The following is a 14,443-nucleotide window of genomic DNA, read 5'->3' on the forward strand; positions in this document are numbered from 1 at the left end:
AGCTTCTACTCCTCTCAAGTCCCTCCTGCGCCTATAAAAGACGACACACTGAGCGCCTCCTCCGTATACTTCCATCATGGTGAAGCCTACCGTCCTCATCGTCGGTACACCTGACACCAAACTTGACGAAATACTCTTCCTCAGAGAGCAAATCCTTGCCGAAGGGACGTGCAGCACCAAGATCCTCAATGTTAGTCACAGCATACCAGCCAAACTGAGGGCGCCGTTGGACAGTCTCGCGTCAGGCGAGGTCATTTCTCCTCTTGAACAGCATAGCTCCACCTTGAAAGAGCTCTCTCGCGGCGAGTACATCGACAAGGCCATCGAAATATGCACGCCGGTGGCCAAAGACCTGGTCTCGAGATCGGCTGTTCAAGGCATTGTCTCTGCAGGCGGGAGCAGTGGTTCGTCGCTCGCAACGGCCTTGATGCGCCTCGCATGTCCCGTCGGATTCCCCAAGCTCATGGTGTCGACCATGGCAAGCGGTGACATCAAGCACTACGTCGAGGAAACCGACATTACCATGATGTACAGTGTTGTAGACATTGCAGGAGTGAATTCCATCCTCAAGCGCATTTTGTCTAATGCCGCTGCTGCCATCTCCGCCATGACAGTATCGTATGCCAAATCCCTTGTCGACGCGTCTGCCGTTACCGCCAAAGGTAAGCGTATCGCCATCACTATGTTTGGCAATACCACGCCTTGCGTCGACGCGGTGCGTCACATCCTCACCTCGGCGCCCCACGACGCTTCCGACTATGAGATCTACGTCTTCCACGCAACTGGCTCCGGCGGCCGCGCCATGGAGCGTCTCATTGCGGAAGGGCAGATTGACGCCGTGGTTGATCTGACCACCACAGAAATCCCCGATGAGCTCTTTGGCGGCGTCTTGACTGCAGGGCCCGACCGGCTCGAGATTGCAGCCAAGAAGGGTCTTCCCATGATCGTCTCCGTCGGAGCCTGCGACATGGTCAACTTTGGGCCCAAGGACACCGTGCCGGAGAGATACAAGGACCGGCAATTGTTCGTGCACAACCCGGCCGTCACGCTGATGAGGACGACACCGGACGAGAACAGAAAGATTGGCCAATTTATCGTCGACAAACTATCCGCCAATGCCACCAACCCGGGGACCATCCGTGTCCTGATTCCGGAGAAGGGCATAAGCATGCTGGACGCGGCCAACCAGCCGTTCTTCGACGAAGAGGCCGACAAGGCGCTCTTCGACACGATCCAAGAGGGCCTCGAGGCCACCGAGATCGAGGTGGAGAAGCACGACTTGCACATCAACGACGAAGCCTTTGCGGGCCACGTCGCGAGTGCGATCCTCGAAGTCATGGGCATCACGCAGAGGAATTACCGGCTGGCCAACGCGAGGCGGCGGAAATGGAGCTTCGATCACGGCGCGTCCGTCATGTTGGCCAGGCGGAGCAGTCAGATCGAGATTCCGGACGCTTGAGGTGCTTGTTTATGAGCACACATTTCTCCCCCCCCCCCCCCCCCGGAAATTTCGGTGGTATGGAATATTCAAACCAAACGACGTTCAGCTTAGGAGTCTTCTAGGTTTTGATATCAGAAATACTGAAAACCCCCTAAAAAGACAGAATGAATAACCTCCAAAACGGCTTCGCGCCGTTTTGACTTCTGAAATTTCTTTACTTCTCCGTATGTGTATATTAGCGTTCGAGGTGTGCATACCTACCTCGCCGACAAGTTGGGAAAATGTCCCTCGCCAATAAACATGTACATCTCCAGACGACAGATGGCAGGGCAGGGATTCTGGAGACCAGACTAAACAGCCATATCTCGTCAGTTTTCGGCGCGGAAAGGGGTGCTGTGCCCAGCATATCCCAGACCAGACTCTTCACAGCATGACCGGAGACAAGCACAGAGAAAAACGGCGGCAAGAACAGGAGTGAGAAAGGATGGAGCTTTTCGAGCCTCAGAAACTCAATAGTCAAAGTTCAAAAGTTTCAAACGTCCTCAGGAATCCATCCCAAACAGTATAACCAGTCGAATTCCCAAAGCTGCCAGAACCCTTGACCACGATCAATGCGGCCAAATATCCAACACTGCCTCTTGTATCAACTCATCATGCCCCCTGCCCCTGCATTATCATTCAATACAAACTACTACCATGCTGTTCCCTCCAAATTCGCCTGCCGCAACTTCTCATAAAACGCTCCAGGCCAGCCAACCATCTCCTGGTCACTCGGCAGACAACTGACTTCCTCTCCTTCTTTGCACACAATCTCGCCCTTGGCTTTCAACGCCTCCTCTCTTCGTCGACAATAGCCCACGACATTCCCGATCACCCTGCCCAACATCTCCGGGGAAATGGCGACAGGGTTCAAGAACGGGTCTGTTTCAGATAAGAGCTCCTTGATCGTGGGCCTCAGAGATTGTTCGCGCGTGAGGCACCGTTTCAGGGTCTTGATCAGCCCAAAGGGAACCACAGACCCACCAATCCCTGTGGACGGGAATGAAATCTCGACCTTCGGGTTGGGGATGGACATGATGCGCTCGAACTGCTTCTGGATATGGGCGAACGGGGGCTGGCCGTAGGTCATTTGATAAAGGATACAACCCAGACTCCAAACATCACTGGGCTTGCCGAGTTTGAGTAGTTTCGTGCCCGGGGGTTGCTGTGAACCCGCAGCGGGCGTATGACAAACCAGGGATTCTGGGGACATATAATTAGGCGTGCCGATTTGATTTTCTCGATGCACGTTGACTGTGTTTTCTTGGATAGCATTAGCAATGCCAAAATCAATCAACTTGAGTTGACCCTTGACGAGAAGGAAGTTGGCGGGCTTAAGGTCTGAATGAACAATGTCGTAATCGTGCACCGCCTGGACGCATTCCAGCATTTCTTTCCAATAGTGCCTGGTGAAAGTAATATCCAGTTTGGCATTCTCGGTCTTCAGTTGCTCATTCAGCATTTTGTTAAAGTCGGTCTCGCCCAGCTCCATCATGACACTGAGCACCCCTTTTTCTTCGTTGATCTCGTAGTCGTAAAGTCTGATAACACGATCCACGTTTTCGAGTTTTTTCAAGAGGTCAATTTCGCCCTTGTAGCCTACGATTGCAGCCATGTCGGCTTCCTCGAGATTCACCCGTTTGAGGGCGAAAATCTTGTAATTCTCTGCCATGATGCGGAAAACTCTTGACGAACCACCCCTGCCTATGCAATCGAGCCGCCGATAGGTCTTTCCGTTCAGCACGTAGTGGACGGATTTCTTGTTGCGAGAACCCGCATTCGACGTCGCTGCATCAAGAATCGACATTTTTGGCGGTGGGGCTGGTGCAGGTCTGTGAGGTGTGTTATTAGACCGTGGAGCGAGAGGCTGACGAGATGGAGAAGCGTGCCCTGACCCAGGAGCAACCTGTTTTTTCTCCAGTGGAGCACCGTCTTCTTGAAAATCCAAGATTGCCGCCGATGGTTTGCTCCTTCGAAAGGTTGGAGGAGGCTCATTCTCCTGGTCTTCCGTCAACGGAAGGGCTGGCAAAGGTGGGATTTTGAAAACAGGTCTTTTCTGGGAGCTTGATGATCTGGACAAGGAGTGAGAATGACGCACAGCAGGTGTAGGGTTGGCTTGGTGAGTCGATCCCGGTTGGGACGGCGAAGTAACTCGTGATACAACGGGCTCTATCTTTTTGGGAGAAGGGCTTCGTAGGGAATGTTCAGCTGGCCCTTCAGGACTTGCCCTCAGCGCAAGCAAATCGTCGGGAAAATCTTGTAACTCGGGCTCTTTGGCTCGTCGACCCATTTCCATCTCAGGAGTATCAGGGCGTGGTTGATCTTGGCCTTCCATATGAACATCCTCGTCTTCGCTGGGACGACGCACCATGCCTCTTCTTACAGGTCTGTTCAGTAACGCGCCTCCGATTCGTCGAACTCGCATGGTACTTTGAGCACCATTTTCGTCCGGTTTTCGAGATCGGCTGATTGTCGACGGGACGGCAGCATTCTGCTCATCGAAGTGTCCGCGAATGACGCTAGATCTTGGGCTGATTGACCTTTTTGAAGTTTCGGGAGCCTGCTCGACTTGTTCGCCCTTGTCCGCCTCACCTGATGGAGGAGATCTCGATAGCCGCCTGGCATCACTGATACGGATACGCCGGACTCTAGGTGCCGGCGTTTCTGAAATGTGGCGTACAGCACGATCACCTGCTGACGACTTGTCATGGATTTTGTACATGAACGATCCATCTCTTCCCAAGACTCCGGGCTGCACAGGGCGAGACGCGGAGCTAACAGGAATGTTTCGAGGGGCAGGACTGCCGTCTCTGTGATGAGGTGGACTTGAGGATCTCAAAATTTCCAGTGGCGTTCCTCTGCTTCTTCTCCTAGAGTAACCTGCGCCAGACGACTTCACATTGTGTCGATCTGGTTGTACGTTCTCCTTCTCGGCTCCCAATTGCTCATTGTCTTCACCTAAAATAGCTTGCGCCTCAGCGCTTAGTTTAATGGGCGCAAGATCTTCATCGTCCGAGCTGTCTCCCGTAATACTTTGGTCGAATTGTTGCTTAGCATAGGGTGCTACAGTTGGACCTTGATGAGCACGGGCTGTTAAGGGTCGCGTTGCAGGTCGTTGCGGTCGACGAGAATTGCTGGACGAGGAAACCAGTAACGCTGGAGATGGTGAGATATAGGCAGCCATAAAGAGCACTATCGTTGCGTATTGATATTGTTGGGTGTGCTCATGGTCGATGACACTATTGTTCGAAGGACTTTATTTGGCTGCGAAGACGCGCCGCAGTTGTGGATTGAAGCTACAAACGCCAAATGCCGGCAAAACTTCGGCAGTCTGGCGCGGTTGACGGGGCAACAGAGGACAAAATCTTACGACGATACAAATACACTAACCCGAGTCTTCAATCATGATTAATATTAGATTGTTCGAGGTATGCCCATGATGCCCTCTCTTTCCTTACAACGCTCTTGCTTTCCCCGAAGGGTGGCGCTAATGCCGTCAATGCCATTAAAAAGCATCCATACCAGCGCCTCTGCCAAAAATGCTTCACAACTGACTTTTCGACCAAAATTTCCGACTGCACCGGCCTGGGTCCGGGTATCCAGGCAGATCGTTTTCCAACCTTCACTAGCGTAAAAGTCTCTTTCTTTGAAGATGTATCAGAGCATGCAGCTGAAGCCGACAAAGATGCCAGCTGCAACGACACCAAGACCATAGACCTGTCCAATGTCGACCACCAGCCTTGATGCAGCAGAGCTACCAGATCCGCTGTTTCCATCTGAAGCAGCAGTTGTTGTAGCAGACGAGCCACCTCCAAAGCCAGTGTATACAACCCCGTCAGAGGCAGTAGAAGCCGCAAACCCCACGGCTGTTGTGGTGGAAGGCATTGTTGTGATTGTGCTTGTATTTACTCTTGTTGGGTTGAGTGCTCCACACGGATGATTTTGTACGCATGCTGCTGCACAGCTATTGTCGGTACCGCAAGCCTGTTGACATTGGGTGTTGTACTCTGTGCAGATATAATAGGGGAGGGTTTGGGAGTATTCGGAGGCGTTGGGAGAGAGTCCGTTGGAGCATATGCAAGAATAAGTGAGGGCAACAGGGTCACAGGAATTGTCGTAGGTGGCTGCAGAATTGTCGGCCTCTTGCAGACAAATCAGAGGACATTGAGCTATCTGTGAGTTGCACCACGATTCTGTTCACACGACCATCAGCAACATTCAAGTGGCAGTGAGACCAAAGACTCACGTCTTGTTGATAGAGGTACTGAGTTGGGGTCAATGGTCTGTGTGATGGCCAACCGGGCCAGAGCAGCAAGGGCAGCGGTGACAAGGAAGTATTGCATATTGATTAAGAGAGCTGCTTTTGAATCTCTGGCAAAAGAATCACCGTATCAAGGCGAGTTTGGTTGTTATTAGGTGCTGGAGGACGTGGGAAAGAAAGTGGAAGAGATAATGAATGCAGCAGAAAAATATTGTTGGTTACCTTGAAGAACGAGAGAAAATGAGGTTTGTTACTTGAAGGAAGAAGTGAAGAGAGCGAGCAGCAGAAACAGCAGTAGTAGTAGCGAGCAGCAGACATGCCCATAAAAAAGGGCGGAGGAGGCAAGGGTTCTGGCGAGAGTGGTATGCCACTATCCAACCATCACCATCACCGGTTTGGGTTGGTGTTGAAGCCACTTGGTCGGGTTGGGGGGCAGGCTCACTTCCCGCCACTGAGAATGTCCCCAGCATCGTTCTCCAGAGGCTAAGAGATTCTAGCCCATCACAGGGATCTTCTCTGTAGTATGTGCCCCAGCAACAAAAGTCTCAAGTGCATGACTGTGGCACACATACGTGCAGAAGGAGGTTGACTTGTCTCAGGCGTTGACAGAAAGTCCGTGGTGTTTTGCGGAGTTGTCAAACACTTTGTCGAGGGCAAAGGTGCATGATGCCCAATAGTAGCTGGAGCCCGAATTCCGGGGGCTCCACGGCGCGCAGTTCCAGCGCCAATGACACCCAAGAGCCCTATAACTAGCGACCCCAGTGGCCTCTGTAGGTGCTTCTACTTGGAGGTTAGACTCACCTCTTAAGATGATAGAACGCGCATGATCTCCACACCCTTGTTTGCCCTTGGTGCATTTGGTGCCCTTGGCCCAAGTCCAGAGTTCCAGAGAGGCGTTCGTTGATGCGCTCTCGGCGGTGGCTACCCAGATACCAACCTTCTAGAGGACTCCGTCTTCGGTATTGGTATTTGGTAGTAAATCCCATCTATCCTTCCGCTAATTGTATCATCGAGGTGCCAGTGTTTGTCATTTTGATCAACTTCCACGGGAAATAAAGAGATCAACACTCAGATCAATGCTGCTCTTGGCCATTCCACTTTCCTTCCGACTCGTATTATTCCCTTGCTGTACCCCAAGATAGCTAGTGGACAACATCAAAGAATGGCGCCTCACCTGGCGCTTTGCTCAATACAGTCACCTGCATTGGTGCCATCTTTCTAGCTGCGGGTTTTTCGGGCTTTTGCAACCTTTTTTTCAATCCTTCATTTTTTGCTCTGAAACATTTGCAGAGTTCGTCACCTTACTTGCATCACACAAATCCTTCCTGGAGGCGGGGGATCTCTGTCCAGATCATTGACCACACCTAGCCACACTAAAAACTCTCCGGCAGTGTCCCCCTTTGGAAACACCGTAGATCGGGTCTGCGACTGCGCACATGCATGGAGAACTCTCGTTCCGTCCCAATCGCCACATTGGTTTCAGATCAACCGAAACGAGAATCCGTAGCTGCGCCCGGCGCTGAACCGTCTGGCGACTGGCTTCAAGGCTCGTCTACCCCTCCACCCTACTGGCAACCTAATAGAGAGCCATCCTCTGATGAGCTGACCATCATTCGACCTCCCCCCATCTCTCTCGAGGATCATACCTTATCCCGAGAACCTAGCAGGGCGGCGCTCTGGGCAAAATCAATCTCTATTGATGAATATGTTATCGTCCAAGGGAATCCTACCGGAGTGGGCGCCTACGTGGTATACAATGTTAATGTTCAGACGCTTGATGGAGGCCCCATGACAATTCGAAAGCGATATTCCGAGTTCGATGAGCTTCGAGCCAAGTTGGTCAAAGCCTATCCTCAGTCAACCAGGTCGTCGCTTCCGCCTCTTCCTCCCAAGAGCGCCATTTACAAGTTCCGGCCTAAATTCCTCGAGAAAAGACGCGAAGGATTGGCGTATTTCCTCAACTGTGTCATGCTCAATCCAGAATACGCGGGTTCTACGATTGTGAAAGATTTCATCTTTCCACCAGACGCATGAAATGGGTCGATCGTGGGTCCGGGGCAAATTCTGCTGGCTCCAGATCTAGCAGCAATGAGAAGATCCTTTTGTCTGTGATAGCCGCGGACAGCACAACCTCTTCGCATCGTGGCCCTAATTTCTCAGACTACAGAAAGCCTTTGTAGTCGGGGTCGCGCTTGGCCTTCCCCTCCGCCCGGGACAATCCTCATATGCGCAATATCTTCCTCATCATACTTGGGCGGACCAAGGTCTCGACGATCTTCCTTCCGCTACCCACTTGGTCGGCCTCGGGAAATGGGACATATGCTCGGCGGGTTGGAAGTCGCAATGAGGGCGGCAGTGCCACATCTGACCCGGGAACAAAATGGTTCAGCTTAACCCCCACCACCGATGGTTTCTCCAGAGCTGTAGTCCTGATGCTTCAAGGTCGTCGGCAGCCATGTTGATCACATCCTTCAAATTACCATTTATGGTGATCTTGATATGCTGCTGACTAAATCATATCGTTATGACTTTTGAAGCATCATCTTGGAACAAAATATTTGATGTGGTTTTCGCAGCTAGGAAAGAAGTTCGGAGCGGTTGAAATCAGGACAGCAACATCCCCGTTGTACCTCTGCTCATCTCCTGAGGCAAGCACCGTTCTAAAGTTACATGCGGCGTGTTTCTTTTGTGGCACCGGTTGTTTCATTAGTTACGTCATGACTTGACGGTGCGTGGACGAGGTCACTGTGCTCGGGAAGTCAGTAGTCACAGTCAGTCAGTCATGCATGTGAGTCCATTTGCGGAATGGCGCATCGGCGGCGAGGCTGCGATTCAGCCCAGCCAACAGTTGGAAAGGAACATTTCTTGTCACAACCAGGCGTACGAGCATCAAAAGGAGAGATTAGGGTGAACAGGTCCTATGCAATTAGCCGGCAGCATACAAAACCAGGCCCGATTGTAAGACTTCTTGGATATTCTAATTGAAGCAAGGAGACACAAATCCAGGGCGGATGCATGAACCCATGAGGATGTCGGAGTATATAAGAAGTTGGAGCATGACTCCGCCAGCCAGCGTGAGATTTCCCCTAAAGTGATCGAGACTGGTTGGAGACATGGTAAATCTCGGACTAATCTGCGACAAGGAGAGTATCCAGTCAATCTTAAACGATCATCAAAGCCCCCACCAGAGTGACTATGCAGTCGCTATCCTGCCTGCCTGGCACGAGCGTGTTACTCTAACATTTAACGGGCCCCTGCACCGAAGTCAAATGTGACGGCACCTATTGTGGCTTGCAGCATCGGTACTCACTTGCATTGCTTTTACCCCCAGGAGTACGAGGTAGACTGGGTTGTGTGATGCCAGAGAAGAAAAAAGTGTCAATATGTTGCCCACATACACTCACTTGGTAGGCCATCTTCAAAAATCTCATGCACCATGTGGTCTTGTACAGGTTGGGCTTGGCTGCTTGCGTGGCCTTGATCGACTTCTTCATGTCTCGCGTGGCACTGATCTGATAGGAGGTGCAGTTTCTTACCCGCTTGACTCGAGACTCACGAGGTGACACGGGCAGCCACGGGCAAGTGCTTCCCCCCAATTCAAGCAAATGGGGACTGGCGGAATCGAGACATAGCTTACGATCCTAACCTGAACAAGCGGGCTGGGCGCTGAGCTAGAATCCAAGGTTTGGGAGACTGGGACCTGCGGCGTGGATCAGTCGCAGGACGGAGTGGCTCTCATTGGTGTTTGGCTGGAGGGACAGCAAAGCCCAAGTTTGAGGTCACCCAGGTAAGCCTGTGAAAACCCCCACCGCCATCCACAGCCTAAAAGTTCCGACGACCGTTTGGGCAATCCAGGTAGCAATTGGCTCCCGATGGGCGGTGGATGGCAATGGGTGGTCCCTGAATTTTGGGCGCCACCAACGAAAGCCCAAACCCAACTAGACCAGATTCTGGCTTCCCAAAACCGCTTTTCAAGTCACGGCTCGACACGTCGCGCTCCCCAGGAGTGAGGCTTCGAGCCGTTCCTCCTATCCTCGACGTTATCACAACCCTCTCACCTTTTTGTTTCGCTTCTCGTTTTCGCCCACAAAAGAAGAAAAAGGCTGTCAGTCATCCCACCAGAGACCACGGGATACTGCGGCCTGTTCTAGGCTATAGCCAGTCTTCGTCCATCTTTTTGCACTTGTACCCAATCTTTTCGATTCATTGTTGACCACCAACACCATCAAGCCCGCCAGGTCGCCGGACAACGCAGCAACGACAACAACTCATCTTCTCCCCTTTTTTTTCCCGCTTTCTCACGTTCGCTTGCTCTGTTGGATTTCAAATTATTGAACCGCCCAAGTGCCTCGAAGTTTTCGGCTCACCGATTCGTCCAATGCCGGTAAACCCCTGAAATTACGCATCTTCAGTCCTGCATATGCACCTTGCCTGACTGCGAAGCATCACCACTTACCTTGTTAATTCGTCGTCACCTTTCTGTCCACCTTTCGCCCTACGGTCTTTCCTTCTTACTTACTCACCAACATCCTGCGCATTTATCACTTTGTACGAATACTCAATCCGCCGCTCAGCGATCACTCGTCGGTTGTTGAACAGATGCAAAAGGACCACGAACTTACTTTCCACCATCTTTGAAAGTTTGGTACCATGCCATTCTTCTCGAAGGTCTTTAAAAGCAAGGATGGCCAGGGCAAAAGGACCGCGGCGCCAGTCGCAAACGGAGATTCACACAAGAAGCCTCAGTGGTCGGATGCATGGGCGCGCACGAGGGTCGACCCTGACGAGGTGTCTGAACTTCTGCATTTATGCACGGCCGAGTTGAAGTCGAGGGGTCAGTCGCCACGGTTTCTACGAGCGTGTTGATGCTTACTCTAGTGTAGCTCTCGATGTTCCCTTCTTACTGCTACCGTTTCGTCCATCATCCGATCCATCTGCCGCGAGAACCTTTGTTCGCAATTTCTTTCTGCCACCTCACGATCGAGATCCCTTGCGGGGCTCCTTTTTGGAAACGGAACTTCGTATGACGGAAGTCATGGTATGGCACAAGGGCGATATAGGTTTATCTGAACCCTGCTGACGGTCGTGTAGGTTCTAATAAGCGTGATGAAATGGTGCTGGGCACGTTTGCCCGGCGGTGTTGTAACATGGGAAGTTTATGAAGCATTCAGAGTCGGAGAAAAAGGTCAGACATATTCCCAATCGTCGTGTCACCCAAGACTGACAAATCCAGACTCCGGCTTTGCGCGCGACGCATTCAGTACATTCATTCCAATCGGCGTTGAGTCGCCTGCTCGGCTTCAAATCATTCAAGACTTTTTTGACCTCCTCGCTTCGTTGGCAGCACATGGCAAGGCTAACGGGCTGGGTGGCCACAAAGTTTCAAGATATGCCGGCTGGTGGGCATTTGAACACTATGATGCTGGAAAAGGGTTCGAGTCTGGATATCAATCATGGTCAACGTACGATGTCCTGAATTACTGCTGTGCCTCGTGTCTAACTTTGACAGTGCTGCTGATGCAACATCTCATCTCTTCTTCGCCTATCTGCGATCCATGTCCCCTGGTGCAGGAAAAGCGAGCGGGATCCTGAGCCTTCCAAGGTCACTACAGCAACTCCTTGACTCGACCACCTACCCTCCAAAGCATGCTCTGTTGTCGAACGATACCACAAAGGTCGTGATGATCGTCGATGTTGTCTCGCCAACTCCATACGCTTTATTGCGGCGGGCCAAGAACTTTGAATATCGAGACGATGACCGAGGTCTACAGCAATTTGCCAGTTATGACGACCCTGTTCAGGCTCTTACTGACGAATGTCGTCGCGTCCTCAAAGCGATCTCTTCGGCAAATCAATCCCAGGTCTCGAATGCAAAGACATCCACCAGCCTGACAGACCCGTCATGGTCACGATTTGAAGATATCGGCTTTGGCAGTTCCCTCGAGGATGAAGAAGAAGAGGATGACGGACTGCTTGGTCCTAGAGTCGTCTCGAAGCGACCCATGCATGCCTCAGTCCGGGAAGGAGGTTTTCAAGATCTCGCCCGGCCAACAACTCCCTCATGGGCTGATTTTCTGTCCTCCGGATTTGCCGACGAACACGGTAACAAAGCTCCCGCCCCTATCCTGCTCCCGCCCGACAAGATCCTCCCACCTATCAATACGATTGCGCCTAGAGGGCAGAGCTCGCAGTCGCACCGGAGGAACCTCGATACGCAGCTGAACCTCGATCCGGGCGAGTTGGCCAGCATCACCAAGGTCAATGTGGATGATTCCTTCTGGTGGGTCTGGATCAGTAGTCTTGCTTCAGAAGAGCCAACCTCGAGAAAAGCTGTGTTCGGTCGATGCGCCCTGGTCGAAACCATTTTCCCGGATGACAAATGGATGGTGATGGAAGAGCAGGTCAAAGGTGCTGCACCAGAACCTGCGGCCGGAGCGTACATCGCCGAGAAGAAGAAGACGTTCCTGGGATTCACAACCAAACGTGGCCGGCTAACTCGACGAGGGTCGGGTTCAAAAAAGAGCCCTCTTTCACCCGAAGCCCAATTCTCCACCAACAACAGAGCCACGTTAGCGCCAGATCAACAGGCTAAGATCCAGAAAGCAGCGGCCGAGCTATCTAGGAGAAAAGAGGCTGAACAGAAGGAGGAGCAAGCCGTTCTGGCAACTCGTCGTGGACGTATGCAGGAGCCCATTGTAGCGTCCAAGACCAACAGCATCTTCACACTGGGTCCATTGATCAAGGACGAGGCTTCACCAGCCTTGCAATGGGCAAGTCAGTATGACAAGAAGGCCATCCGGGCTAAGTACCTGGGTGACTCACTGGCCGGAAAAGGCTCCCGTGAACTGTTGAACTTGCCTCAAAACGGCTTAGGAATTAGCAGGTCGACATCGACGCTGTCTGTGGTCAGCAAGAATAAGGACCTCCCACCAGCACCGGCCGAGAAAGTGTCGCGCCCGGCTCTTGTCGAAAGGTCTCAGTCTGCTGAGCCTCCAGCTGGGACACCGATTGTCATAGAGCCTGCTCCAATTCCTGCCGAATCAACGATCCCAGTCCAAACCCCAACATTGACAGAGGCGGCAGAAGTGCCTCTGCCACCAGCTCCGCCAGAAATCGTAGAGCCTCCCAAGCATCAACCAGCTAAATTGAGAAAATCTCTGGATCAGCAACGTCGTTCGCCTGAGCAGAAAAAACCGAGGGGAAAGACTCCGACTGGGCCGCCTCCTGTACAGAAAACTAGCGGCATCCGACGTCTGTTTGGAACCAAGCGATCCAAGTCACGGGAATCAAGAGTCCCAGAACCACCTGAGTCACCAGTCAACGTGGATGAAGATCCCGCCGTTGCTGCAGCCAGACGTGCCCTGGAGGGCAAACCTGCGCTCCAGGCAGCAGCCCCAGAATCCCCACCCTTAAGTCCTGGTCACTTCCAACGCCTTGCAACTGTTAAAGCTTCCCAGTCTCCAGCACCTGTAGTCCATGAAGCTCCAGAGACGCCGAAGATGACGGCGGCGTCGATACAAAGAGAAGCGACCCCAGAACTGTCCAGGGAACCGGAGGTGTTCGATCAAGTTGTTGCACCGCCGCGGACTCGCCGCGACGAAGAATATGATCAGCTCTCTCGAGTAGACACGAACGAACGCGAGCATGCTGATCGTGAGTTCTCAACGTTTGATCAAGGGCCGCTCGTTGATCAGCCAGCCTTCGTACCTGTGGATACACCTCCCAGAGAAGAGTTTTTGACACCTATCGAGGAACCTCCTCATGCGCCGATCAGCCTCCATTCCGGCCGATCGTTCCAGCAGACGGAGAGCTCGGTAGAGGAGGAAGACGGACCAGCCCTTACGCAACAGGTCAGTCCTGGTGACCGATGGGCTCAGATTCGGCGAAACGCAGCCGAGAGAGCAGCGAGACAATCGGAGGAGCAGACCTCGCGGAGTCGTACAGAAACACGAACGGACGATGGGGAAACCAGTGGGGAAGAGAGTAAGTTCTGGAGCACAGTCGTTCAGGGGTCGAGACTAACGATGCAATAGCAATTGAATCACGGGTTGCACGAATCAAGGCCCGAGTGGCTGAATTGACTGGAAATATGGACAGCAACCGCCGATAAATCCAGCCACAAAATGAAGATTAAGCAGCAGTAAACATACAGCATCTACACATCGGGCAGCACATAGTGCAGTCACATCCGACGACAGTTCCCTTTTTGCACGCGATTGCGATCAATTTTTGCGCAGAAAAGACAGCAAGGCGTTTACATGTGTTGAATTTTGGGGGTTGCAGCTTATGTGTGTCCAAGATACCACCTCCGCGTTATTCCACGCCGATGACTATCTTTCTCTCCTTTTCTTTCTCATTTGTGTGAGCGTTTGGCAACATGATCCACCTGAGCTGCGGGACAGCACCATAATAATACACCCTTTCCATCCCTTTTTTTTTGTTCCCCCTTGTTAACTGTGTTGGTTGTGGGCAAATGAGGTGGGAAAACTAATAACCCTTTGATGTTGGTTTGCGCTTGAGGGCCTAGACACGGGGTGAAAGCTTTTCTTGGGTTCCTGTGGTGAAGGTACGTTTGGGGGATTGAGGACAGTTGGGACCATCAGGGGAGAGGGAGAGAGAGAGAGAGCGAGAGAGAGGAGTGGGTGACCAGAGTGTGGACAGTGGAGGCGCAAGTCAGAGCGGAAGCTATAGATGACATGGTA

The 14,443-nt window shown here is 52.2% G+C and overlaps 5 protein-coding genes across 5 annotated transcripts; 3 read left to right on the forward strand and 2 right to left on the reverse strand.

Moving 5' to 3' along the window:
• Nucleotides 1–76: 76 nt before the first annotated feature.
• On the forward strand, nucleotides 77–1,459 carry Z517_02662 (uncharacterized protein; the record flags this gene model as incomplete). Its single annotated transcript, XM_013431771.1, has 1 exon — nucleotides 77–1,459. The coding sequence occupies one exon, from the start codon at nucleotides 77–79 to the stop codon at nucleotides 1,457–1,459; it is 1,383 nt and encodes a 460-aa protein (XP_013287225.1).
• Nucleotides 1,460–2,132: 673 nt separating this feature from the next.
• On the reverse strand, nucleotides 2,133–4,664 carry Z517_02663 (uncharacterized protein; the record flags this gene model as incomplete). Its single annotated transcript, XM_013431772.1, has 1 exon — nucleotides 2,133–4,664. One exon carries the CDS (start codon nucleotides 4,662–4,664, stop codon nucleotides 2,133–2,135), a length of 2,532 nt encoding a protein of 843 aa, XP_013287226.1.
• A 473-nt stretch (nucleotides 4,665–5,137) lies between these two features.
• On the reverse strand, nucleotides 5,138–5,365 carry Z517_02664 (uncharacterized protein; the record flags this gene model as incomplete). The annotated part of the gene is made up of 1 exon (XM_013431773.1): nucleotides 5,138–5,365. One exon carries the CDS (start codon nucleotides 5,363–5,365, stop codon nucleotides 5,138–5,140), a length of 228 nt encoding a protein of 75 aa, XP_013287227.1.
• Nucleotides 5,366–7,181: 1,816 nt separating this feature from the next.
• On the forward strand, nucleotides 7,182–7,775 carry Z517_02665 (uncharacterized protein; the record flags this gene model as incomplete). Its single annotated transcript, XM_013431774.1, has 1 exon — nucleotides 7,182–7,775. One exon carries the CDS (start codon nucleotides 7,182–7,184, stop codon nucleotides 7,773–7,775), a length of 594 nt encoding a protein of 197 aa, XP_013287228.1.
• Nucleotides 7,776–10,391: 2,616 nt separating this feature from the next.
• Nucleotides 10,392–13,851, forward strand: Z517_02666 (uncharacterized protein; the record flags this gene model as incomplete). Its single annotated transcript, XM_013431775.1, has 6 exons — nucleotides 10,392–10,575; nucleotides 10,625–10,779; nucleotides 10,833–10,926; nucleotides 10,975–11,203; nucleotides 11,251–13,724; nucleotides 13,775–13,851. The coding sequence occupies 6 exons, from the start codon at nucleotides 10,392–10,394 to the stop codon at nucleotides 13,849–13,851; spliced, it is 3,213 nt and encodes a 1,070-aa protein (XP_013287229.1).
• Nucleotides 13,852–14,443: the final 592 nt, after the last annotated feature.

This window comes from Fonsecaea pedrosoi (genome assembly GCF_000835455.1).
Source record: "Fonsecaea pedrosoi CBS 271.37 unplaced genomic scaffold supercont1.2, whole genome shotgun sequence".
NCBI classification, from domain to species: domain Eukaryota; kingdom Fungi; phylum Ascomycota; class Eurotiomycetes; order Chaetothyriales; family Herpotrichiellaceae; genus Fonsecaea; species Fonsecaea pedrosoi.